Source organism: Drosophila ficusphila, unplaced genomic scaffold (genome assembly GCF_018152265.1).
Source record: "Drosophila ficusphila isolate 14025-0441.05 unplaced genomic scaffold, ASM1815226v1 contig_198, whole genome shotgun sequence".
Taxonomy (NCBI): Eukaryota; Metazoa; Arthropoda; class Insecta; order Diptera; family Drosophilidae; genus Drosophila; species Drosophila ficusphila.
The window spans coordinates 13,496,958-13,523,753 of NW_025064092.1; the positions used below are offsets into that span (position 1 = coordinate 13,496,958).

The window sequence follows — 26,796 nt, forward strand, 5'->3', positions numbered from 1 at the left end:
ACCTACATATATGGGCTTCTATAATGGTGAAAAACATCCTGTTGACGACCGAAAAACATATATCTGAATAAATTGCTGATAAAGCTATGGAAAGCTATGAGTTTTCGGTAGAGGGAACATTTTGTAAGCCAAAAAGAACAAATCCAAAGACATTATCGTTTAGATTAATTAATTTTTTTTATTCATTTTGCACTTTATTTATTTTTAGTTAATTCATTTAGTTTCTTTTTAGGTATACATATATCTTGATTGATTCAACAACAGACAAATTTTTGCACAAAGCTCAACACAAAGACATAGATCGTAATATATATTCGTAAGCATATCAATTAGCATACTGTCGAATGTCTTGTATATCGTATAATAATAATAATTAATTGATTTAAAGCATATAATAGATGTATGTTGTATATGTATATATATATATATATATCTTGTATCTGTATAGTAGTGTATAGGATAGTCTGTTTAGGAAATACTCAAAGAACATGAAACGAATCAAGCGAATCGAATCGAGTTTAGTTTTTTGCTTTGTCGTTTGGAAAGAACATTAAACAGCAAAACGGAAACGGGCAAAAAAAAAAAAAACAATACCTTTATGCAAATAAAAATAGTAATAAAATATATATATATATGTATGTATATCTGTACGTGTAGGAAATTGAAATACAATTAAAAATGTTACAATAATCAACGATTAACAAAGAATACACATATTGTAGGACACGCGGAATCGATTCCGCTTCCCTTTCGCCGCGGCGCACACACAAAAACAGACGAGCAGAAACACGGACGTTGGCTGCGGCGGCAGGCGGACACCGATCCGGGCTCGGAATCCGGAATCCTGAATCCGGTATCCAGAATCCGTCCCCAGAAATGTTACGGATAGAATACAGCTTTCAATACACGGAGTGAACGATGTTGTCCTTCTCCACCAGCAGACGGACCTTCATGCAGCCATCGGAGCCGCAGGAGAAGAGTCGCCCGAAGGGATCCACGTACACCTGGCTGACACCCTGGCCGGTGTGCTTGAAGAACCCGTTCTTGGCGTGCTCGTGCGGGAACGTGTTGATCAGCATGAACTGATTCATGTCCCAAATCTGCAAGGGAAGCAGCTCTGATTACAAAACGGATCGCTCGAAGGAAGCATTCGAAACACGCACCTTGATGTCACCCTCGATGGAGCCAGTGACAAAGAACTCCTCGTGCGGATCCAGAGCTATGCACTTGATGGTGCTATCGTGGGCCTGTCAACAGATAAACGCGGATTATTAATCTCTTCCTATGGATCCTGGAATCGATATACAGCGAACCCACCTGATAGCGATGGCGCAGCGTTCGCTGTCTCACATCGAAGACGCAAACGTCGCCGCGTTTGCCGCACGAGATGAGCACCTGGTGCTGCGGCGCGAACACCAAACAGGAAGATCCCTGGTCGTGGCAGGTGAAGGCTGTAAGGGATTCGTAAGCAAAGCAATGCCTGGAAAAAGCTACTTTGGAATCTTACCCGACACACAGGACTTCTTGTGGGGCAGCAGTGTGTCCCAGATGTTGATGTTCTTGTTCTCGGAACTTTGGCCGGCTGCAAAAGCGGAATCGAATGTAAAGAGGACTCTTTGGGGCACCCAAAATGTGTGTGTTACCACATCACAACTCACCGCTAGCCAGCAGACTGCAGGAGCCCAGGAACACGAAGTCGGACAGGACCTTGTTGTGGCACTGGTAGCTCTGCGAAGAGCGGGAGGCACAAGCATAAGAAAATGGATTACAAATTACTGAGGTCAACTCACGATGAACGAGCGATTGTTCTGGGAAGCGATGCCCGCCTGCCAGAGACTGAGCTTGCCGTCGCCATCGCCGATGCCGAACTTGTTGCCCTGCTCCGAGAAGCGGCAGCGCGTCACCTTGGCAAAGGTGCCCGAGGTGCGGGGCGAGCAGACTGGCTGCTGGTGGCCCCACTCCCAGATCTGCACGGAGCCATCCTGGCCACCGGTGAGATACAGCGGCATCAGCGGATGGGCGCTCATGCGCTTCACGTTGTCCACCTTGTGGCGCAGCACCTGCAAGACAACACAACATTTGACTTAGAAAACTTGGAAAAACTAGGAATGAAAGGATCACCCACCATGGATGTGCCGCGTCCGGATTGCGAGGCACTCTGTGTGCTGGCATTGGACTCGCTGTACGCATTGCTGTTACTTCCGAACTGGTTTCTGTTCCAAATAAAACAAAGCGTCATTTAAATGATAAATTCCGAAAGGAACAAGCACTGGACTCACTGCTCCTGCGTCTGGATAATCAAGAAGGACGAGCTGTTGGTGTCCGCGTCCTTGGACAGGTTCATCATGTCGTAGTCGCACTCGTCCTCGTACCAATTCGGCGACTCCAGCAGCAGCGAGATGTCGAACTCCTGGATCTCGCGCGGATTGGCAAAGGCGATCATCGAGGAGCTGTTGTTCTTCAAGCAGAACGACAATATCGACTCGTGATCCTTGTGGATGATTCGGATTTGGTCGGTGTTCTCGTTGGTCGAATGGGATTGACCTGCATGAAGTGGTAGCAATTGAGCAAATGAGCCATCGCCTCCTGGATAAAGGACTCACCCTCATCGGTCTCGTTGTCGTTGTGGGTGTGGTGCGATCCCCGCGTGCTCGGCTCCATGTTCTTGCCAAAGATGCTCTTGATGAAGACCTCCTGGGCGGGCTCCTGGCGCACCAGGTAGTTCCACAAACGCCGGATGGGCCCGGCCGATGACCCGGAAACGAACGGCGTGTTGTCCTTGTTCAGCAGCGAGCGGTACTTGTGAATGGCCAGGCCGTTGATGCCGCTCTCCGCGTAGCAACCGGGTATAAAGTTCCTGGACGGTGGCCCGCGGGCAATGAGGTCGCTCAGGGCGAAGTCCTGCCAGCGATTGAGGGTCCTCAGCACCTCGTGCGAGAGTGGACTGATCACGGGGAGATCTGCGCGAGATTGGGGAGACAATGTAGGAGGGGATGCTTTAGAGGATGCGGGGCGAATGGATGGATGAAATGTTACTACTACCCTGCAGCTCGATGCCGGCCACCTTGACCAGCTCCTGGATCTTGTGCGTGCTGATCTTGATGAGCGCCAGCCGCAGAATGCTCCACGAGTACGACGTGGGATTGGTGTGCTCCGTGTTGTCCTTGGCCTTCAGCTGCGTTCGGCTCACGTTCACATCGTCGTCGTCCTCCTCCTCCTCCTCGTTCTCCGACTCATGTGAGTCGTCTGTGTCGTAGTCATCACACTCTGAAAGTATCAACCAAGTGAAGTAATAAGTGAATAAGTAAAGTAATAAGTGAATAAGTGAAGTAATAAGTGAATAAGTGAAGTAATAAGTGAATAAGTGAAGTAATAGGTGAATAAGTGAAGTAATAAGTGAATAGGTGAAGTAATAAGTGAATATGTGAAGTAATAAGTGAAGTAATACGTGAAGTAATATGTGAAGTAATAAGTGAAGTAATAAGTAAAGTAATAAGTAAAGTAATAAGTAAAGTAATAAGTGATGTAATAAGTGAAGTAATAAGTGCAGTACAGAATCAACTGCAAGCAAGGTCTGAAACCCACCTGTTGTGGGCGGTTTCGTTAGGAAGTAGGACAGCATGGACGTCTCTGGCGGCATGAACTGCTCCCGGTAAGTGGGCTTGTCCTCCTTCATGTTGCTGGAGGTGCTGTTCTGGCTGAAGCTGCCCAGAATCTTCATGTTCAGCTTCATGCGCTGCTTCGTTATGGAGGTGACTGTGTTCCACACACTGTTCTCATCGACCGGCTCCTCGGAGGTGGAACCAGTGCCACCTGTGGCTCCTCCGGCTGTTGCTCCAGCTCCTCCCAGTTGGTTGGGCGGCTGTGCCACGGCGGGCTTGATGAGCAGCTTCTTCATGCCGCCGCCGAAGAGAGTGGACCAGGTCTCGTTGTTGAAGCTCTGCCCGCTCAGGCGGTACAGCAGTCGACTGTCGCAGGTCGACAGCGAGTAGATGAAGAGCGCCATGTAGGTGGAGACGAAAGACTCCAGGAGCAGAACGTTCAACTTGGGCACATCCTCGTCCTTCTCGCGGGCGAGAAGAGCCCGCAGGTTGGTCACTCCCGGCCACTTTGAGGGCGTGGTGCACACGCCGGCGGGCTCGTCCGTGGAGTACTTCCGCCTACGGCCATAGGCATTACGGCTGCCCACCAGATAGCTGCACTCAAACGACGAGTTGATCTTGGCTATGTTCTCCATGCCCGGACTCGGGTAGCCGTTGAAGGCCGAGTTGTTCACCACGAAGCTCTCGGAGTCGCAGAGCGACTGGTAGATGCAGGAGGAGAGCGCTACTGCGAGGTCGCGCAGCACGAAGATCTCGCTCAAAGCACTCGGCTCGATGCCCGGGAAGGGCAGCACCTTGATGATGCTCTGCAGCATGTCCACCGTCTGCGACTGCAGGTACTTGATGGGATCGGCGATCACCGTCTTGTTGCCCGCCACACAGGCACTGAGCAGTGGGAGCGTGGTGGGGAAGGGCAGCGGGCTGAGGAGCTGCTGCTGCGTCTTCTCCTGCTGCAGTTCCTGGAGCAGCAGCACCAGCTCCATGCGCACGGATGCCAACCCGCCGCCACTGGCGCCGTGCAGGGAGCAGTAGCTCAGCAAAGTGCGGAGCAGCGTTTCATTGGCTAAAAGTGAAAAGCAATGGAATTAGTCACTCACTTGGTAACCCAACCGGGATCCTATCCTCTTACCTTTGAGCCAGCGCTTGCGCTTGGCCGCCCGCATCACCTTGGCCTCGAAGTCCTGCTTGTCCTGCATAAGGATCTCGTGCAGAGTGGGTCGCTCGTTGCTCGGATAGAAGCTGGAGTTCATCTCCTTGTCCCTGGCCTCGGCGTCCGGATCGCCGGACTCGTGCGTCGACTGCTCCGACTGGCTGCAGTAGTTGCACAGCTGCTTGAGGGCCTCCACCTCGCGCTCCAGCCACATGTACAGCTGGTAGCGCAGCTGGCCGCCATCCACCTCGAATCCGGTGGCCAGCGTCGACAGCTCCTCCATGAGGATCTTCAGGCAGGCCACGAACTTCAGCTGCTGGGCCATGATGTCCATCTTGGTGTCGCTTCCGTTGCCGCCCATCGATTTGCCTCTTCCCAGAACGGATGCCTGCGGCTGCGGAGTGGCCAGCTCCGGCTCATCGGGCTCCACCAAGTCGGGATCCTCCTCATCGTCCTCGTCGTCGTCCCACTTGATCTCGAACTTGGCCTCCGACTCACTGGACACCGGAGCGCCCCAGTCGAAGGAGTCCGCCGTGTTTTGCGTTGCTGAAGCGGCCGGAGTTGCGCCCCAGGTGTCCATGATGCCCGTGTTGATCAGCTCCTCCTTGCTCTGCTGCGCCAGCTCCTGCTGCGCCTGGCTGCCGGCCACACTGCCCCCAGAATCGTCGCTGATCTTCTGCGGCAGCTTGTTGAGCACCTCCAGCGCCAGCGCCGGGCAGCCGCTCTTGAAGTGCCCGTGGGCGGTGGTGAAGTACAGCTGCCGCTCAATGGGCGTGATCGAGTCCTCCAGCTGCAGCTGCTTGTCGCAGGCCACGGCACTGGGAGCAGCATCGCCGGCGTAATTGAATCCGGAGAGTACGACGTGGGCGATGCGCTTCTCCTGGGCGGACAAAGCGATGTTCTGGCGGATGAGCAGCGGATGGGTGCGCAAGTAGATGTAGAAGTTGAACACGTTCGGGTTGGTGGCCTGCGGCTCCGGACGCAGCAGGTCCTCCTCCCGGTAGCTGCTGTGCAGGCTGCCCACGTTGTTCAGCAGCAGGGTGTTCAGGCTCTCCTGGTACTTCTTAATGGTCCAGTAGGTCATCGAGCGCAGGAAGGGATCGGGGTGGGCGCGACTCAGGTCGCAGCGCCCGGTCTCCGCATCCGTGCCCAGGATGTGCTCGTGCAGCAGGTGGTGGTAGTAGCAGCCCTCGGCATCGCCCTCATAGAGCCGGGCAATGATGAGGGCCAGCTGGAAGTCCTCCAGCTTGTTCATGCACACCTCGATGGCGTCGTTGAGGCTGTTGGCCAGCAGGAAGAAGGCCACCGCGTGCTCGAACCGCTGCTTGCCCAGCAGCACGAAGGCGTTCTTCAGCGCCGCCTTGCGCCAGCGATCCTCGGCGAAGTTGTTCCCAAAGAAGGCGGTCATCTTCTCGTCGCGCCGCGACCGGAACAGGCCCCACACCAGGGACTTCTTCTTCATGGCCAGGTAGTAGATGGCCGCGTCGAGCGGCTCCTGCTTCTGCTGGTAGGCGCACTTGGCCAGCTTCTCCACGCACCGCCGCAGCGTGTTGATGTTCTTCAGCCAGTAGCCCACTCCCAGATCCCGCAGCGTGGCCCAGCGGAGGTCGCCCTTGGTATAGCTGGGTATGAGGTTCAGCAGCTCCTCCTCACTCTCGGAGTGGTAGGCCCACACGATGTTCGAGGTGCCGACGCCCTGACGCTGGAACTGCGCCCGCTGCTGGAGCGGCAGGCAGCGCAGCAGGTAGGTGAAGTGCTTCATGGCCAGCAGGAAGCGCAGGCCGCAGTCGTCCAAGGAGTCGGTGCTGGTGCTGCCATCCTTCCCGGCGCCTCCCTCCTTCCCAGCGCCCGCACCCGACTTGTTGCCCGACTGATCGGCGGCGAACTTGTCGGAGAAGTCCGTGTTGCAGGTGGCCACCGTGTCGGCCAGGGCCAGCAGATGCATCTGGTCCAGCGAGGAGAGCCCCGGCAGATGGGTGTGGGTCAGCAGGCGCGACAGCAGCTGTCCCTGCCGCGGGCCAAAGTGCGAGATGGAGTGCTTCTCGGGGAGGGAGAGCCGGCGCTCCTGGCGCTTCTTCTCGTCGCCCTCGCTGAGCAGCTCGTCCAGGTTGTCCTCCGAGTTGTGCATGTCGAAGAGCTCGTCGTAGTCCTTGTCGCCCTCATTATAGTTGTTGCTCTGCCCGGGCGTCTCCCGGTCCGCATTGAGGAGCACCCACAGCGGCAGCGGCGGGATCGAGTTGATCTCCGCGTAGTCGAGCATCAGCTCCTCGGGTATCTGGGTGGTGCTGCCGCGGTGCTCCGCCTGGATGTTCTGCTCGGCCGTGTAGCTGATGCTCAGGGTGCGGGAGCGCGACCAGCTGCGCTGCCTGGCGTAGCCGTCCTCGTCCTGGCCAACGGTGCTCGAGCTGTTGCCGCTCATGCAGCGCACCAAGTGCGCCAGGATGGCCTTCACCCAGCGGATCTTGCCGCAGTTGAGCAGCTCCATCAGCTGCTTGGGATGGTACTGCGGCAGCACCGGGCAGGCGATGCGCGAGGCCTGGAACAGCCCGAAGTCCGTCATGTAGTCATCGTTGCCGCCGTCGTCCTGGCCTCCGCCATAGGAACCACCAGCACCTCCTCCAGCACCGCCACCAGCTCCATTCATATTGGCCATGCTGACGTTGCCCAGACGACGCTTCTTGTCGTGCGACAGCAGCTGCAGATTGGCGGTGCTCACCTTGCTGATCAGCGGCATGGAGGCCACCGTCTTCAGACGCAGCTGCGTGGACTCGTTGGCCAACGAACGCAGATCCTCGTCGCGCAGGTTCCGCGTATCGGGCACATCCTCGCCAGCGGCCGCTGCGGCGGCGGCGGCAAAGTGGGAGGAGTAGTGCGGCTTCCACTGGGAGTAGACGTGCATCTCCGAGTCCATGGCCACCACCAGGATGCCGTCGCGCACCCACGATATCTGCATGGGCAGCGGCGGCAGTCCGTCGGCCGTCTGCAGGTCGATCTGCCGCAGCTTCATCCACCGGATCTCGTCCACGAAGTTCGGCTGGGCCAGCGAGCTGGCCTTCCGCAGGATGGGACGGTTCACCGAGCGCGACTCCTTCATCGCCTTGATGTTCGCCTGGGCGATGTCCGATGACACCGGCGTGTAGAGCAGGATCTTGCTGCCGACGGCGACGGTGAGGATGTGGGAGCCGTCCTCCTTGCTCACCCAGTCTAGCTGCACCAGGTGCTTCTGGGTCAGGGGACAGGTGTTCCCGTTCTCCGCAATGCTCTTCCGCAGCGACTGCAGCGTGCTGAAGCTGGGAACGGTCAGCAATCCGGAGGCGGCGGCCGAGGGCTGCCGGTTGACGGCCAGCTCCGGTGTGGTCTCGCCACTCCGCGGGGATCGGCTCTCCGCGTCGTGGGCGAAGGTGTGGAGCACCTGGTTGAGGCGCTGCTTCTTCGCCAGCAGGCGGCTGTCGTGCAGGTAGCTCAGATCGATGCCGTGCCCGATGTTGATCCGGGGCAGGTGGACGTTCTTCAGGTGAATGGTGTCCTCGAGCACCCACTCGCTGCCGCCGGAGCTCTCGCACTCGTAGATGGCCACGCAGAGGTTGACGTAGCGCGAGTCCGGATCGGGTCCCTTGTTCGGCCGGGTGAAGCTCTTCCCGTACTTGTAGGCACACGCTATGCGGCCGGAGTAGGCGGCACTGATGTTCAGCGGCTGGCCGGGGATCTCGATGGCCGACTGCTGGATGCGGCTGAGCATCTTCCACTCGCTCCAGTGGTAGGCGTCCCCGTCCGGCTCCTGGTCCGGATCACCCTCGCCTCCATCGCCCACCGGTTCGCACTTCCAGAAGCGCGAAATCGAATCCGAACAGGCGGTCACAATGATGTACGGGGCAAAGCAGGCCGGATAAATGCTGGAGCTGCTCAGGTGACCGGCGGCGGGGGAGGCGTGGATCACGTCCACGCCCTCGGGCAGCGGCAGCTCCTGGGTGCACACCTTCTTCGTGGTGATCGAGATGTGCGGCGCCTCCACCTGCGGCCCAAAGTGCTCGGCTCCCGTCAGCGTTTCGGCTCCCTGGGACATCCGCCTCGGATTGGAGTTCGGATTGCCGCCACCGGCCCCGTTCTGCTGCTCCTCGTCGGGCTCCTGGGTGAGGTTGCTGTCGGGCACATACATGGCCGTCTCCGAGAGGAAGGAGCTCTGCTGCTTCGAGCTGATGACGATGCGCCACATGTGAATGGTGCTGCCGCGCAGCGTCTTCTCGATGTTCACGATGTAGAAGGGCTCCTCGAAGTCGGCGTTCCGCTGCAGATCGACGATGGCGTCCATGTCCGACTCGAGCAGGGCGTTCAGGCGCGGCTCCTCCAGATCGTGCGGATCCGTCAGCGGTGTCCGCTGGCCACCGGTTATCAGTTGGGCCTGGAACACGTGCAGGAACTGGGTGTTCTGCCAGTCGTGCTTGGCCTCCGAGATGGCGTCCAGCTGGAGGATGCAGCCGGGCCGAGCCGTCGACTGCTGGGAGACCACCTTGAGCTTGTCGTGCAGCGCCGATCGCTGGGCCCGCATCGTGGACGAGGCATTGGAGATCATCGACGACAGCGAGTGCGACTTGTGCAGCGTGTTGAGGTTCTCCGAGCAGGAGATCTCCGCCAGCAGGGTGCGGGCGTCGATGACCGCCTGGTAGACGCGCAGGTTCTCCCCGTCGCTGGCCACGAAGCACGCGGACGGGGAGTTGCTGTAGCTGCCCAGCGTGGTGCTCGGCAGGAGCGTCGGGATCCAGGCCACGTTGCTGAACGCCGAGATCTCCGGCGAGTTGATCCTGGCCAGCTCGCTGACGCCGCCCGAATGGCACAGCGGACCCACCGAGTCCACGCGCCACAGTATCAGCTCCGAGCAGAAGCCCGTCGGAGTGAATACATCCTTGTCGCCGCTGGATCCTCCTCCGGAGGGCCCTGCTCCGCCGCCAACTCCTCCGGCCGACGGAAGTCCGCCGCTCAGCGGCTGCTCGAACGGCGACATCGGCGACTTGGCCTCGGAGTCGGGCAGGTTGTGGTGCGAGGTGGACACAAGCAGCGGCAGCACCGGGTGGCAGGTGATGTCGTTCACCCGGAACCGATGGCCGGAGGCACGGCTCACGTGGCCGATGCTTAATACTTGGGTGAACTTCGTCTTGAAGGCGAACGTCAGCTGCCACAGGTTGAGGGTTCCGTTCGAGTGCTTCGTGACCATGGACACCGACGGCGACACGTTCAGCGGCAGGGCACTGGCTCCTCCTGCCGCTCCGGAATCCTGCGAGCTGCTGCTGTGCTCCGCTCCTCCGCCGATGCCACTCGCGGCGGCACTGCGATCGCCGCCGGCCTCGTCCTGGTCAGCATCCCCGTCCCTATCGCGGTCGTCCTCGTCGCCGGCGTCCTCCTGCTCCTCGTCGTGCCGCTCGAAGGTCTGGCCCGAGTGCTGGTCGCTCTTCAGGGAGGAGTCGTCGGCATGGCCCTTGTGGAACTCGTCCTTGCTGCGCACGTTGTTGGCGATGTCGCGGAAGGCCAGCGGATGGGTGCCCGTGTTGAACAGGCTGACCGTGGTCGACATGGACATGGCGTCGCCCAGCGGGAAGGCCGAGGGGATGCGCGTCGAGAAGGAGACCTGCGCCTGCCTGAACGAGCCCGGATAGTAGTCGTCCAGCCACTCGATCACCCAGATCAGGTAGCTCCCGTCCACCGGATGGATGGCGAAGAGCAGATCCGGACTCTGGTGCCAGTCGCGCAGCAGGCACTCGATCTTGTTGTCCAGCGAGTCCACTAGCTGGGTAATCGGATGCGGGGGCTCGTTGTTCAGCGAGTTCTGCGACGTCGTATTGGACATGGAGTTCAGATGCAGCCCGACTCCTCCGCCGCCGGCCATGCCCGTGGTGCCGGCCGTGTGCTGCGAGTAGCGACTGTACTCCTCGCCGCTGTCGTCCACGGAGACGGACTTGGAGGAGCGCAGGTACTTCTTGTGCGCGTGCGCCTGCGAGTGCGAGTGCGAGCCGTGCGCGTCGTCCGGCAAGTCGACGCCGCCGCCGCCGCCGTTGGAGGCGTTGCCGCCGTGGCCGTTCTCCTCGTCGATCACCTTCTTGGTGAGCTCCTGGAATATGGCCTCCGCCTGCAGCGTGAAATGCATCTCCTTGTTGTTCAGCCAGTGCAGGATGAAGACGTTCTGGTTGGCCGGGTCGCTGGTCTGCATCGAGGGCACCAGCGGAATGTCCGTTTCTGCGTTGATCGACGCCGCCAGGTGGAAGTGCATCCCGGGCGTGACGCCCGACCCCTGGAATCCGTACGAGTGAAAGTCGTGGACGCTGCACGAGGATGGCAGCGACGGAATCGGTCCCAGGTAGTTGGTGTAGCTGGCCGGTGAGCTGCCCATGGCGCCCATTGCCCCGGCCGCTCCACCGCCACTGGCTGCACCCCCACCGCTGGCCGCTCCCTGGCCGGCATTCGCGCCGGCCTTCATGTGCCGGCGGATGTGGAAGCAGGTCTTCATGTGCTTCAGCCGCTGCATGAACCGGTGCTTGTGCCGGTGGGTGCGGAACTTGGGGTTCTGCGAGGCCATCGGATCGAACTGGGTCATGTTCACCATGCCGTCGTCGGGGAGCACCGTCTCGATCCAGATGCGACAGATGTTGTCCAGGCAGGAGGTGACCAGCATGTTGGCCACCGAGCCCTTCGGCATGTACTTGCTCGTCTTGCGCCACACGATATTGGACACGGCTCGCGGATGGGCGATGTACACGTACGTGAAGTTCAGATCGCCGCCAGAACCGGAGGAACCCGGGCCGTCGTCCACGCCGTGGCGACCACCAGACGACGACGAAGGTCCAGCGGACGAGGATCCCTTGGCCGGGAAGAGAACCTGCTTGTTCTCGTACCAGATCTTGACCAGCCGATCGTTGCGGCCGCAGGTGGCGAACAGGGTTCCGTCCGGACTAAATGCCATGTGGTAAATGGGTATGGCCGTCTGACAGCTCCAGATGTTCTCCCACGTGGACACATCCTCCGACTGGGCGGTGCTCGATGGCTTCGGCTCCTTGCTCTCGCCGATCTCGAACTTGACTCCTTTTAAAAGAAAACATTGTTTTTAGAAATGGGTAATCTACATATGTACATAATCTACATACATAATCTACATACATAGTCTACATATTTCAGGAATGTATTGGAAATACATACGTCCTAGAAATTTCTGATTGGAATCTGATTCTAACTGTAATCGCTGTTATCGAAGTGGACTCCTATTGCAGTGATGTAATTAAAAGTCTTACAGTCTGTAGTCTACAACCAGACTCCTTTAATTATGTAAACAATAGTTTTTATTCTTTCCCGGAAAGGAAAATCGATTACTGTGATTTAAGCTACTGCTTTACTTGGAAAACCCCGTAGGACACCTGCCAATGTTGACGTAGTTCCTAGTTTGTTATAAACACCATATTGAACCCCATTGATCCACTTTTTGTCTGTGATTCATCTCCTCCCACGCCAATCAATAGTTGGCAGGACAAACAAAGGCGGTCAGTGGAAAGTTGTGTGTGTGTGTGTGTGTGTAAAGCTCACCAGTGTGCTCCTCCTCCTGCTGGTGAGTGGGCGACTTGCTCTTCCACAACTGGATGTTGGTGCCGCCAGTGAGGAGACGGGTGCCCTCCAGATTCCAGGACAGGGTCACCACGCTCGAGTGGCTGGTGAAGGAGCCCGTTTGCACCCATCTGCGGGAGACACACAATTTAATAAGGTTAATCAAAGATACTTAACTAGGTTATAAGCAGTGCATGTGGAGTTTAAAGCATAGGCCATCATCCTTGCTGCTTTGCTGCACCGCTTGAAACCTCCTTAAAGGATAGAGGCAAACCCACCTGTAGTCTAGAAAGTGGGTGTTGTGCTTGCTGGACTCGATCACCGGCGTGGGCTCAAAAATGCAAATCTTGTTCTCATAGGCTGCAGCGATCTTTCCGGTATCGGTGCTGCAGTCCAGGGCAGATATCTTGACGTAGCCATGGTTGGCGCCCGGAATGATCTGGACGCGCTCAAAGGTGCTCGCCAGGATGACCACATTGCAGCCGGCGGCGTAGGCCTGCGGATGATTAAACGCAATTAAACACAAGGGTATAATTCATGGCGGGTTAATCTAAACGTTCTACGATCGTTATGTGCTCTTCGAGGTGTTTGTTTTCAAGTGTATATGCACGGGATGGCGGCTACATATAGGTATATATAGGTGTATATCGATAACAAAACCCTAACTGTCCAGTTAACTGGCTTATCAGGTTGGCTGACAAAGCTCTTGCCACATCATGTTTGGTTACCTGGTTAGCTAAAGTGTGTTTGATTTATTTGTTGAGTTGTCGCTGATATGCTCATTATCGTGGCCAGAAATTTGAATACCCTGCTGGGAAGGGGTATATCGTAAATTAACTTTATGAACTACGACTCACGGAAATGGTGGGGTGCATCTGTGTTGCATCATGTTGACTTATTGGTTTTTAAAGATCAGTAAAATTCATTTGCTCTAGGCAAAGTTAATATTTTACAGTGTTTTACGATTGCAATTTTTTCTTTAGGAAAAGAAAAGGTGATTCAATTTACTCTATCGAATAATACGTACGAAGGGTATCAACTAATTTATTTTGATCTATGATTATTAGCCATTAAATATATATAAATATACATTTTATGGTGGAGTTTCCGACCTTCCCGATTACTAACTCATTAGTTTCGCAGAGATAAGATACTAATAAAACCAGAATATTTATTTAGTCCCTCTTGACGAGTTTAGTTATAAGTAACTTTGAGTTTTCCTGAAAGTATGAAAGGCTGCTAAGTAAAGTGGGTGTTAAGTGTTTATTTCTAAAGAGTTGCTCCTTTTTATGGGTTGCTCTGGATACTACAGCTGCAATGGTGTCAGGGGATTGTCTTCGTGCTGACCAAACTCCTTTGTATATACAAATATTCATATGCATACACTTGAAATTAAACAAAATGAAACGATGGCAAATGATATGGCGCAAGGCGGGTGGATGAACGAGGTCTGCGAAAGGGGGACTGTGTCAACAGCGGTGCTGATTACAGAATAGAACACATATAATAGAATATAGAAAGTACACATACGCCCCGTGGGGCCTCTCATTAGAATAGCAAAATGTGCACAGTTAATTATGCTTCCTTGGGTGTGCAGGAAAACACAGACCTGGTCTCTTGATCAGATAAACATTCTGGGTAAATATACTGCGAATAGTATTTGGTAACAAGAAGTGTAGGGAACGAAAAGGCCCATTATAAATACGTGCTCATTTTTCATGGGTTGTTTATACACACAAAGGTGGAATTTGATATATTGAATATAGCAAGACAAAAACTTGGATAAACTGTTTTGGCAGAGATTCAATTTTGATTCTAGGGAAATGGATATTCTTCCGATTAGTGTATTTTGATTGTGATCATGTACATGAAGACAATACTACTTAGGGAGACCTCTCTTAGCCATCTCAACTAACTCGCAAGCGAGGGTAAATATGCAATATAACGAACTGAAAATAGTCAATGGTTCTATATAGTATAGGGATCGAAAAGGCGCATTATAAATGCGTGCTCACGTTTTTATGGCCGTTTATAATTCCAATTTGCCATTGACGTGTGACGGAGAGAGAGAGAGCGCGAGAGAGACACGGGAAAGGAGAGAAGGGTGTGTGGGAAAGTGGGAAAGCGGGCGAACCGAGGGGGACAACCTGCAAGATGCGAAATTAGGGCATCAAAGGCCACCTGACCAATCGAAGGGTACACACCGACGCACACACTCTCTCTCACCCACACAACTGGCTGCAACTTACGCATGTGTGCGTGCGGCTTGTTTACTGCCAGCATTTGACCTTAAAAATGTAATTAATTGCTGGCCAAGTATGTAAATGCAGGTGAAAACAAACATTTTTCTGCCACACACAGCCTTTTGTTGTTATCGAATTTGCACAGCACACAAAAAGTTCTCTATCTCATCATTTGCATTTGATTTTTTTAATTGACCACCAAGTGTGGCAAAAAATACATACACACACACAGATACACACACATGCAAATATGTAAATAAAAACATTAAAGACGTGCTGCGATCAGTTCTGGTTGGAATAACGATGATGATGATGCCCCGTTTCCAATTAGAATGTGTGGGGAGTTTAGGGACTGATGAGAAAACGGAGCAGAGTACTCGAACAACTAATAGGGAGGCGTGTTTGGGGGGACTCAATCGGTAATCAAATAATGCTGATGATTCCTATCCCGATTTTTCCGATTCTTCTTCGTTGCTTACTGTAAATGGTATTCCTTCCACGGAACCAATGGCGAAGCACCGGTCGCCCGCATTGCAGGCGCCGCTCAATATCTGATGACAATTCATTATTTACACACAATTGATTATCACATCACAGCGCACGGATATTGGGGACTTGGTTCTTTGGTTTCTAGCACGAATTTTCTTGCTTCTTGTAACAAACGACAACAAAGTGACATTACATAAAAAATTAGAGTTGAGTTCTCGGCCAGCACGGCCTATCGATCTATCGATAGTAGGGGTGGGATTGCCAGCGGGCATCGTTGATTTTACTGGCTTCCAAATTATATTATTTAATATAAAATTTGTATATGCTTTAATGATATAGCCCTAAATTGCAATTTTTCAAAATAAAGTTTTGTATCCCACTTTATGTCGTATATGTATTTACAAGATATGTATGAGTTTTGAAATATTGTCCACAGCTACACTTCAGAGAACTTGTGATGTGTATCTCTAAGCATTTTTAATCGAGAATTATTTAAAATTAATTGCTGTTATCTAAGAGTTTGGAAATAGTGTCCACAGCTACACTTCAGAGCCCTTGTGATGTTCATCTATAAGCAATTGTAATCGGTAACTGGGTAATTTGCACTTTATTGTTTTATTTTGAGGATGGTAAATTCTGTTACCTCTTTTCAAATCAGATACCAAAACAAAAATAAAGACAACATCGGGAAACAAACAATTGGGTGCGTTTATACATTTATTATTGTTGATTATTAGAATTAATTATAGTTATATATCGATTCTTAAAAAATAAACATTGAGTCTTCAAACTCGATGTATCGACCCACTCCTAATATTGGTTTTGCCATCACTAGCTTGCATGTTAAAAACGCCGAAAATTAATTTTTGGTTTTGTTCATAAAAATAGTTGTGAAATGGCGGCAGGTCCCATTGCTGAACGCAATCAAGGTGGGTTTTTACTTAATTTGCTGCTTAAGTTCTTCTAAATCTTCTTTTCCCTATCCTTTGGTAGATGCAACCATCTATGCCGGCGGACTGGACGACAAGGTGTCGGAAACGCTGCTTTGGGAGTTATTTGTTCAGGCGGGACCAGTGGGTGAGTAAAGTGGTTGATCTGGGATTCCTAGAATGCATACTACTCATTGACTTTTCAGTGAACGTACACATGCCCAAGGATCGGGTCACCCAAATGCACCAAGGCTACGGTTTCGTCGAGTTCCTCAGCGAGGAGGACGCCGACTATGCCATCAAGATCATGAACATGATTAAGCTATATGGCAAACCCATTCGTGTAAACAAGGCGTCGGCTCACCAAAAGAATTTGGATGTCGGCGCCAACATCTTCATCGGCAACCTGGATGTGGAGGTCGACGAAAAGCTGCTGTACGATACGTTCTCCGCCTTCGGGGTGATTCTTCAGACACCGAAGATCATGCGAGATCCAGAGACTGGCAAGTCTAAGAGCTTTGCCTTCATCAACTTCGCCAGCTTCGAGGCCAGTGATGCGGCCATGGACGCCATGAATGGTCAGTACCTGTGCAACCGTCCCATCTCGGTGTCCTACGCCTTTAAAAAGGATCACAAGGGCGAGCGGCACGGTTCGGCTGCGGAGCGTTTGCTGGCCGCCCAGAATCCCTCTGCCCATGCGGACAGGCCGCATCAACTGTTCGCTGATGCGCCGGTGCAGAATATGATGCCGCCGATGTCGGGCCAGATGATGCCGCCACCGATGATGGCTCCGCCGCCGCCTGTGGTGCCAGTTACGAATAACAATATGGGCATGATAGCGCCGCCGCCACCCGTGCCCCAGCCTGCGCCGTTCCCAGCCACGATACCGCCGCCGCCGCTGCCACCAATGGCCGGCGGACAGCCGCCCCTACCTCCGGCAATGGGCATACCACCGCCACCACGCATGATGCAACCAAATGCCTGGGCACCCCCAGGCATGCCAGCGCCGCCGCCCAGACCACCGCCCACCAATTGGCGTCCGCCGCCCGTGCCCTTTGCCCCTGCGCCCTTCGCACGGCCGTACCAACCTGATGGCTACCAGTACTAGGTCTAGGCTGTAGTGTATACCAATTTGGACGAGACGAAATAAATTTTAATAGGATTTATCTATAAAGAATGCTATGCTATATATGTGAAGACTAATAGTAACGTTATTTGGACATTAAATAGTTCTCACACACTTCATTTCGGAAATGTTCATAAATTTCATTCAAACTTCTTACACGTTTCCATTTTGAAAATGTTGAAGACTGGGCTTCAGTTCCAATTCTTTCGTGTCATGCATCTTATTGAAAAAATATTTTAAAATGTATAAAACATCAACTTGTAGCTTATAAAAGTTGAGCTGAGTCGAAACTAATTCAAATAGGTAATGTAAAATAAAAGATTTTGATAAGCAGAACTATATTTATTAGCCTTGGATCGTTCCTCAACTAGATAAGGATAGCTACATATGTGTCCTGAACCTATCCTATAAGAGAAAAGCCCTCGAATTGTTCCCATCCCGCTTCTTTTGAAACATTGCTTGGTTCTTGTAAATTGTTTTGCATAAATTTATTAATATGGGAAACATACAAGTACAATATTTACAATAGTTTTGACTACTATTTATTTTCCTTTATTGAATTCTTGTCTAAGCAAATTTGGTTTAGTCCCACTATGCTTTCTTCCATTTCGTTTGGTAAAATAACTTAGCTTTAGCTTTACGATTACTTGGTTATTTTAAACGTTACTTTCTTGTTTTTCTTTTTGGTTAAGCAAGACAAACAACAACAGAAAAACGGTGAAGCATATATATGTATATATATATATATTAATTAATAACGATGTACAAGAAAATCGTTACGCATAAATTTTCTCGCATTTATTAAAATTTCTTTTGGTTTTCGTTTAATTTTCCTTTTTTATCTTAAAAAATGAATTATATATAAAAAATAATAATTAACATAAAAACGTTCTGAACTGGTTTGGTTTTTGTATGTGTGTGTGTGTGTGTGTGTTGTATGTGTTTGGGGTGTGTGTTGATTTTGTTTGTTTGCTGTTGTTGTTGCTCCTGTCCCTCGGAAAATGTGCCGATAACGAATGGCGCTGATTTCCGCTTCCGGTGGCCACCGGCTGCCCCGTGATCCGTGCTCCATTCGTGACTCGCCCCAGTCACCAGAGTCGCAGCCTACTTGGCCGCCGTTGTCGTAGCTCCTCCTGCCACTTCGGACGCGTGGTTGTTGGCATTATTGGTCTTGCGCTGGGTGGCACCAGCGGCTCCTCCGCCGGAAGGGAGCCCGCTGTTCGACTTGTTCTTCGAGCGCGCCGATCCATTGGCCAAACGTGCGTTCTCCGAACTGTCTGTGAGATCCTCACTATCACTGGAACGAATGTCACCTGACATCTGAAAAGAAAGCACAATGAACAGGTTAGTACACGGGTGAGGAGTAAATATTACCCTATACTACCAAAGAAACCAACAAATTTTAACTTATGTTTTCTTGTTTTGAATCGAACCGAAAACTATTTCTATATAGATACAAAGCATCAATATTATACCTTATAGGTTTCAGTTAAAAGACTACGTTATGGATTTTTTAAAGGGCTAAGACACAGTTAAAAGGACTCGGGCTTGATAGCTAGATGCCGTTACACTTACCAGACCCTTCTGCAGAGAGTCGACAACAATCTTGAGAATCATATATGTCCAGATGACGTGCAGGACGAGCAGCATCAGAAGCAATGAGTTGAAGATGTAGTAGGCTGGGAACATGGGCAGAATGCGCGGTGCTTCCACAGATGAGCTGCCGGGTTAACAGGATGGTGGATTGTCAGTTTGGGATTGGGGTCACTTCAACCAGGAAGGTTGGGATGGTTCCTCCCACTCACCTGTAGATGATGCGTGGATAGAAGCCCAGGCGCGTGACAATCCAAACCACAGTGAAGATGGCAAAGATCGCGTCGCAGAGCTTCTGATAGTTGGCATACTTGGTGAGCTTGGCCGCCTCCAAAAAGATGTCGGCACAATCGTGTACGACCAGCACCAGAGAACCAACGCGATGCAAGTTGCACACCCAACTGAGCGACATCAGCAGCAGGGTGACCATGTGATGAATGAACATCTGCCAGAAGTCCTTGCGTTTCACATCAAAGAACTGGGTGCCAGTGAGGGACCAGTAGAAGGACATTGAAATCATGTAGTACCACCATATATCACTGCTGATCGACTGCGAAGAAATACGTTAATTGTTTTCGATAAGGAGGCGGCGGTTCAGCGGTCCGTACTTGATGCGGGTAGCCGTACCAGCAGCTCTTCACATCCCAGAACCAGGGCTTGTCCCACAGCACAATCACGCCGAAAATAAAGCTGTACAGGTAGTAGATGCATCGCCAAGTGTTTTCGCAGAATTTCACCAGCGTCGACGGTTTGTCTTGGGCCCTTCGTAAACGCCACCATCGCTCGATTTGACGCTCGCTCATATCCGTCTGCTTTGACAGCGGAGCCAACTGTTAAATAAACCAAGGATCAGACATCTATATCGACAATGATATTCAGTGCTAGCACTCACCCATTTGTTGTCCAATCGCGTGGATTTGGCATAGGCGGTCTCCAAAATAGGAACATTTGCTGCTTTCTTAGGTCTAGAACTTCGTATCCCCAGTGACTTGCCTATCGGCGATATCCAAAAACTGCAAGTAATTAAAAGATTTTAATTAGAAGGCGCTTATTTAACTGTTTTACGACTACGGCACAGGTTTTAAAGTTTATGATAGTCGAGACGAGTGCTTCTAGATAAAGTCTAGCACATGGTAAACTAGCTAAAGAATGTTAAGTATGAGTCTATAAATACTAACTGTATAATAGAATAGAATCTAATAGACTTTGGGAAGGTTATAGAATATAGGAACTGTTGTTATCTTGGCAGTAGAAGTGCTATCCATGACACCTGACAACAAATCCAATAAAAGTTAGATTGGGCTCGACACAACATCTCTAATTATGCATGTACGTACACCCATGGCGGAAACGTTTTTGTTTTTTCTGTTTATGATTTAATTTAATTTTATTTATGTATACATACGTGTATATTTATTTTGCCCACACACCTGTCGTCGTCTTAACGTCTGGCACGTGTGGAGCATGGCAACTGGGACCTGGCAAGGGGTTTTGGGATGGGTTTTGGGTTGCCCGCACGACCACATGCATAGGTAATTAGCCCGCCCAAAACTGGACATCGCCACGACCACGCCAGACTTACATATATCTCTTTTCGGAAGCTAATTTGCCAATGAAATCGAAAGATTTGCACATCCCGTGCCAATACGATTGGAATCCCAAGTAGTTTTGAAAAGAAACCCTCCTAATTCATAGGCAGATCACACAAAGCCCGGCCAAAAAAAATGCGGAAACCTCTGTTGAAGACTTTCTGTGGGTCATGTATAAATTTTAAAATAATTAATTTGAACTACTCCCGAATCTATGTTCAGTTCAAGTTCATGCAGTACATAATTCAATTAACACACAGAGGATTTAATTGACCCGCATTCACTTTCAGATATTGATTTATATTATCACCCCCGAATATTTTGATAAGTTACGTCTTTTCAATGCCCAGGGTTATAGGAAGTGAACCCATTAATTGGGATTTCCCAAACTTAGGGTGTGTAATAATAAATTAAACAAATTTTATTGACAATACGTACAAAATGGGTTATTAACAGTGACGCAAATTGTACGCTTAATTATCAGCGATAGAGGCTATCCATAATTACAAGTATAACATTTCTTATGGAATATTTATATCTGAGAATTTAACTTTAAACGAGGGCTATTTTAAAAAGTTGTTTTGCAACTTGAAAAATTATTATCGTCAAAATATCGATACGCACATCGGCATAAGGCAGAAATTTCGCAACGTCATCGATACTTGGTGCCAGCGCTAATGTCGTTCCATCCCTAAAGCTAGTCCTCGGAACTGCCTTAAAAGTATAAACAAAACACAATACTTTAATCTAGTGGCTTTTCCCAGCTCCCCTACGGAGCTACACATTTAAACGAACCTGTCACTCCACACGGCGCCGAAATGGAATCTTCCAGCGCTCGGACATCGGAGAACTCTTTGGGGGATTGCGGGAACACAGCCCAAGTGCAAAAGGGAATCTACCATGAACGACAGACTCGACACCTTTGTGGCCTCCACGCCCTGAACAACCTCTTCCAGGGCCCCGAAATGTTCAAAAAATCGGAGCTGGACGACTATTGCACCACGCTGACCCCGCGAAATTGGCTAAACCCCCATCGGTCGTGGATCGGATGGGGCAACTACGATGTCAATGTGATTATGTACGCCCTGCAGCAAAAAAACTGCGAAGCAGTATGGTTCGACCGCCGGCGGGATCCGCATTGCCTCAATCTCAACGCCATCTTCGGGTTCATCCTCAACGTTCCGGCGCAGATGAGCCTGGGCTACTACATCCCATTACCCTTTCAGATGCGCCACTGGCTGGCCCTCCGACGCATCGATGAAAAGTACTACAATCTAGACTCCAAGCTACGGGAGCCCAGATGTCTGGGTTCCGAAGAGGAGTTCATCCAGTTCCTGGGCAGCCAGTTGCAAATGGAGCACGAGCTAATCTTGGTTCTGAGTGAGGAGAAGGACTCCACCGAGAAGAGCGAACAACGTTGGCTGCTCCCGCAGTTTAGGGATTAAGGTTATGGTTATGCAAATAAAGTTTCCGTGATGGTATTAAAAAATTCCGGTTATTTAATCACTCATTTAGACAACCGAAGAGTGCCCTAAAATATAAGCAATTTCTTAATGATCACATTTAAAGTTTTCTTTGAGATTGCAAATGGTTTTTTAATAGTAATAAAATTCCATGGAAATCCTACCAGTAGTTATTACTTTAAAAGATTAATTTTTGTCAATAATAATTTGTATTTAAAGCTTCTATTAACCAATCATATTATATGACAGATTGTATTTTCGAAAAGAACTTAAATCCAAACGTAACCGCGCTACAGGTTCTATTGCATTCATAGAAAGTTAAGAACAACTCGCTTAAATGCAATTTTAGAAGTGCATTTTCCTCAAAACGCTAGATGTCGATTATCAAAGTGGTTTTGTTTCGTGCGAATAATGAATGTGTTTTGATGCAACTTGATGACAGTTTGCGATTAGAGCCCCACCATTATTCGGGCGTATTTATTAAATTTCACTCAGGCAATGTGCAAAGCTGGCGAACAAAGTGCAATGCACTGGCAATTATTCGGGTCTTATCAGCGGAACAACTTCAATTTTGGAGCCCCCAAACCGTCGGTCAAGTGTTCTATAGGGACCGTCCGTATGCATATTATACTACAAATGTCGGCTGTTGTTCGGCGAATTATTTGCGGTTGTCTGCGATAATACAACACGCAAGGCAACCGGCGGTTGTGAGATTAGCGCAAGTAAGTGCCACACCAGGCTATAGCTGTATTCCAGCTATATATATTCCTCGTATGTGGCCCGACTTTTGGGACTGTCGTGGTCTGACTCACTGCCGATACCCAGTTGGAATTAAGCATAAGCGCCATTAGTCAGCGACTAATAGACCGCCGAGCGATCTGTTATCTTTATAACGTACGCTTTTCCTATGAGCTTTACAAGTGGAGGACGAAACTTAAATGTTATTTTAAATATTCGAAATATTTAAATGATGAGTTGTGAAGAAATTCATATACATAAATCGGAATACGTCCCTTAAGCCTTCAAACAAAACAGTGGAAGCAGCTGAAATTTGGCTCACACTGTTTAGCAAGAAGAATGAGAGGTGCTAATTAGATATTTAACAAATTGCACTGGAAGCGAACCGCGAACCGGCTCCCCCCTAAAGTGGAGTACCACCTGACTAGGCAAAACTCCTCATTCTCATTCCTACCTGGTGCGTGAAGCACGTGCGTTTTTTCATTCTCTCTTTTTCTGTTTTATGGCATTTGCGTTTTTTCTGCTTTTTCTGCTTTTCACTGCCATTGGGCAATCGGCGCGATAAACAATTGAAATGACCGACCGCGTTTGCAAGCAGCGGGGAAAACACTATAGAAACGGGTTTACGGATCGGTTTTTGGGTTTTTGGGACTGTTGTTCCTAGAAGTTACATATTTTGTCAATCTCAGGATTCTAGCGGTGCGTAAGAAGAAGCATAAGCTTTGGGGGCGTGGAGAAGATGGAGAAATGGAGGGAGCAGAGCGGCCGGCGATTATGTACATTTCTCGATACATGTGTATGTATGTATGTATGTATCTCTCTTTGCACTTGATGTGTGCATGTGAGCCATTAAAATAATTAACCTGAAATTTTATCGCACCAGAGCGCTGAGCTCGAGGGTCGCCTCTTGGCGATTACGTATCACAATAGCTATAGCTTCAGCATAAATGCGGACGAATAGAAGAACGTGCTCTACACAGCTGCGCCCAGCAAAATAGTACTCATAAATCCCACTTGAAATAAGTCGTAATCAGCTAGCTAACCCCTCATATATAATATATCTTTAATCTAGGAAGGTTTGGAAAAACACATAGAAGTTTTAAGCAATAAATAGGCCTTATTGAATTTTAGTTGGCCATTTCCGCTTTTATGTTTCGCCTATGGCCATAAGATATAAGTATCTTATTTAATAATCAAAAATGATAAAAAGTTCTTAATAAATTTGTTCATTTAAAATTAAAATATAAATTGAGGTCTGACTTTTCAGTCAGCACCAACTGTTTAAATTGTTTTAGTAACTCTCTCTTTTGTTGTTCTTCGCGTAGTGTAACATAAACATGAACATAAACCCCAATTCAGTGCAGAAAACATTCCAAAGCGTGTTTGTATCTGGTGAAGTGCGAGTGTAGCGGCCATAAGGGAAGCGCCAATCGGGCCATAAAGTGCGCGCATATTTGGAAAAACTTCTTAAGACTATGACTCACTGGCTGGGCCAAAGAAAAACGTTTGACTAATCATGGACTTAACCCACACTTCAACGGATCAGCTAAAATATATGAAGCACACGCTATAAGACCAATATATTTAAGATAGTTGCTTATCTTTATTTAAGGCAAAAGCATACACACAAACAATATTTAGTTTTTGGTAGTCCCAAGCATTGACTGAAGTATGTACTTATCAAACCCGTTTTGGTTCATTCAAATTGTTAGTCAGCTAAATGAACATATAAAATAAATACATATGTGCATATATATTTTTAAGTCTAACAAAGATTTTCCTTGGCGTTATTGCACCCTCTTTTAACCTAAATAAATGATATGGACACACCTTCTGAAACACCCTCGGATTTCGAACCCGCTGCCCACGCCCCTGGTGTACCCACACACCCCCAATGGAAACAGTCATTCGAGAATTCAGCGTAAAACAATTGAGGCACTGGGCACTGTTATCAAGTTTTATACGTAAATCTTGGCACAAATCTTATCGGGGCAGCGCTTGTGGAGTGGCAGTATCGGCGGTGCTAGTTGGGCCCAAGGTGGTTCCATTATGGCCACCATGACTTGGGCATTGGGAACGGTTTTCAGAGAGAGAGACTCCAATTCAATCGAATTGAGACAAATCGATGACTTTTGCCATTAAATGAATATTAATAGAGAGACGCGTCCGAAATTCCAATTCGACCTTGAAGTCCAATTCTTGTTTAAGAAGCAGAAATACAAAAACAAATAAAGTGGTCTGCCATGAAACAGATTTGGTTTCTGTCGCATTTCCAAACACAGATGCAAAAGCCACCGAAAACAAAAATCAAAAGACCGCTGTTAATGTTGTGTACGTTAATTTACAATAACAGTGTAAGTCAGACATTTTAAAAACCTATAGATAACGTTTATACTTTTCAAAAGATCATCATAAAATAAATGAAAAAAATGTAAAGCCTCTCAATGTTTAATTGATAACTATTATTGAAGTTGTACTGTAGTTTTATGTGCTTGAGCTAAGCTTGTTTGACAAATGCCCTACATTTTTCGGTGGCAACGATTAGGAGCTCTCACAGCACTTCGCTTGACTGTATGTATATGCGATTTATGTAAAAGTAAGGGCATAAACATATTGCAAAAATATGAGAATAACTATTTTTTTTTTACAAATAAATGCACCTGCACGCAATCTGCACACACGAACAGCGAATATTCACATATTTACATGTTCACAACGTCGCTCAGGTTAATTGCCCTGAAAATCGGCCAAAATGCTTTTGGCCTACACTGGGACAATGGTCATCGAAATTAAATTGATTTTTTACTTTTAAGTAAATATCTTTTCGAAATTGGTCTCAGATAATTTATCGAATTTCAGACCTTGTCGTTAAATATTCAGGTGTACTTTTACCATAAGAATCATAAGAATCTAAGAAATCGAATGAAATTGAATCTTGAAATAAACTTAAGCTTAAGTAAACATTTAAAGAAACAGTAATATTGTATTGCACGTCGATTAAGGGGAAAAGTAGTTTCCGTGAAATAGTTTAATATACCAATCTCCGATTGATACATGTAGTAAGCTGAATTGTCAAAATGTTTATGTATTTGCCCCACTGTACCGGAGTTTGTTCCCATTTTCTCACTAGTGCATACATCCGTACAATACACACAATCACCGGCCATTAACAAATATACATACATATGTTTTCCCTTTAACTAAACAATTAGTATGAACTTTAATGCAAATGCCGGAGGCGGGGGGCCAATACTTGGTGGGAAATTCGTAGCCGGCTAACTGGAAACTGCAGCCGGCGTCGCTTGGAAGGGAAAACATAGAGTTGCAGCAACAACAACTTGGCGAGCGTGTGCGCCTTACACACACATACACGCTTGCAGAATGTTGGGCGTTTCCACGTGAGGTTATGTTTGTCGAAAAAAAAAAAAAACCGACGGAATTATGAATAAAGTTTACTGTACATAATGCAACAAACGTGGGCGGGTGCTCTCAATGGAAAAGAGAGTGAGAGTGAAAGAGAGGGAACCCGAATGAATGGGGATGGAACAGTGCCGGAAAGGATGCGAGATGGGGGCTAGCGGGATGCCGCAAACGGGAAACTTACCGCTCCAGCGTGTAACGGACCAGCATGACGACAGCGGCGAATGGAATGGGCCAGATGAGGTCCTTGTAGTTAGCGTGCACCACATCCTTTCGCGAACCTGGCGCTATGTCAGCCCAGGTTGTGTTCGGCGGCAGCCAAATATGCGTACTCCAGAATGCATCGCTGAACTTATTGATTAGATCCATGTTTGCTGCTCCTGCTGCTGTCCGAATTTCTCAATTATTTTCTTTCCGCTTTACAGTTTTTCCCTGGCGTTTGTTGTCACATATAGGTACGATGTTTTATGTGCTTAACCAAATATTCTTGCATGCGACCCTGCGCCTGTGTGTTTTTCTTGTGGCTTGGAAACAGCAACAACAACAGGAGCACCGGACCGCGGTTCACACGAACACACACACACAAGCACACACTGGCAAAAAATGTACCGCCGAATCGTTGTTGTCCTTTAGCACTCTGTTTAATGGGTTTATTTTAGTTTTTTTTCGCCGCTTCGGAATGAATGAGAGTTCGGGAAACGGAAACTGCCGGGCCAAAGAAATGCACTTCAGAATTTCGTGAGGGTCGAGAGCTGTGTGAAAAACACACTTGATATTTCGGATGAACGAAAAAAATACTAATAGGCACTAGCAGCTGTACGGAATCGGTATATATAGAGCCAGTTAGATGGGGAATCATCGATGGATCGATGA

At 49.3% G+C, this 26,796-nt stretch overlaps 4 protein-coding genes across 4 annotated transcripts; 2 read left to right on the forward strand and 2 right to left on the reverse strand.

Annotated features, from left to right (window-relative positions):
- Positions 1-158: 158 nt before the first annotated feature.
- On the reverse strand, positions 159-15,282 carry LOC108097189 (dmX-like protein 1). Its single transcript, XM_017199332.2, has 15 exons — positions 15,056-15,282; positions 12,612-12,829; positions 12,316-12,464; positions 4,732-11,820; positions 3,586-4,665; positions 3,043-3,267; positions 2,604-2,960; positions 2,280-2,544; positions 2,126-2,213; positions 1,791-2,060; positions 1,659-1,728; positions 1,508-1,582; positions 1,318-1,451; positions 1,164-1,247; positions 159-1,100 (listed from the first exon to the last, which is right to left on the reverse strand). Exons 1-15 carry the CDS (start codon positions 15,140-15,142, stop codon positions 900-902), a joined length of 10,392 nt encoding a protein of 3,463 aa, XP_017054821.1. The 5' UTR covers positions 15,143-15,282; the 3' UTR covers positions 159-899.
- A 592-nt stretch (positions 15,283-15,874) lies between these two features.
- LOC108097273 (splicing factor 3B subunit 4) lies at positions 15,875-17,248 on the forward strand. The gene is made up of 3 exons (XM_017199470.2): positions 15,875-15,994; positions 16,059-16,142; positions 16,201-17,248. The coding sequence occupies exons 1-3, from the start codon at positions 15,961-15,963 to the stop codon at positions 17,100-17,102; spliced, it is 1,020 nt and encodes a 339-aa protein (XP_017054959.1). The 5' UTR covers positions 15,875-15,960; the 3' UTR covers positions 17,103-17,248.
- Positions 17,249-18,062: 814 nt separating this feature from the next.
- LOC108097272 (ceramide synthase 6) lies at positions 18,063-26,751 on the reverse strand. The gene is made up of 6 exons (XM_017199469.2): positions 26,108-26,751; positions 19,606-19,726; positions 19,322-19,543; positions 18,926-19,263; positions 18,696-18,840; positions 18,063-18,440 (listed from the first exon to the last, which is right to left on the reverse strand). The coding sequence occupies exons 1-6, from the start codon at positions 26,290-26,292 to the stop codon at positions 18,225-18,227; spliced, it is 1,227 nt and encodes a 408-aa protein (XP_017054958.1). The 5' UTR covers positions 26,293-26,751; the 3' UTR covers positions 18,063-18,224.
- Positions 20,810-23,745, forward strand: LOC108097274 (josephin-like protein). Its single transcript, XM_017199472.2, has one exon. The coding sequence runs from the start codon at positions 21,121-21,123 to the stop codon at positions 21,745-21,747; it is 627 nt and encodes a 208-aa protein (XP_017054961.1). The 5' UTR covers positions 20,810-21,120; the 3' UTR covers positions 21,748-23,745.
- Positions 26,752-26,796: the final 45 nt, after the last annotated feature.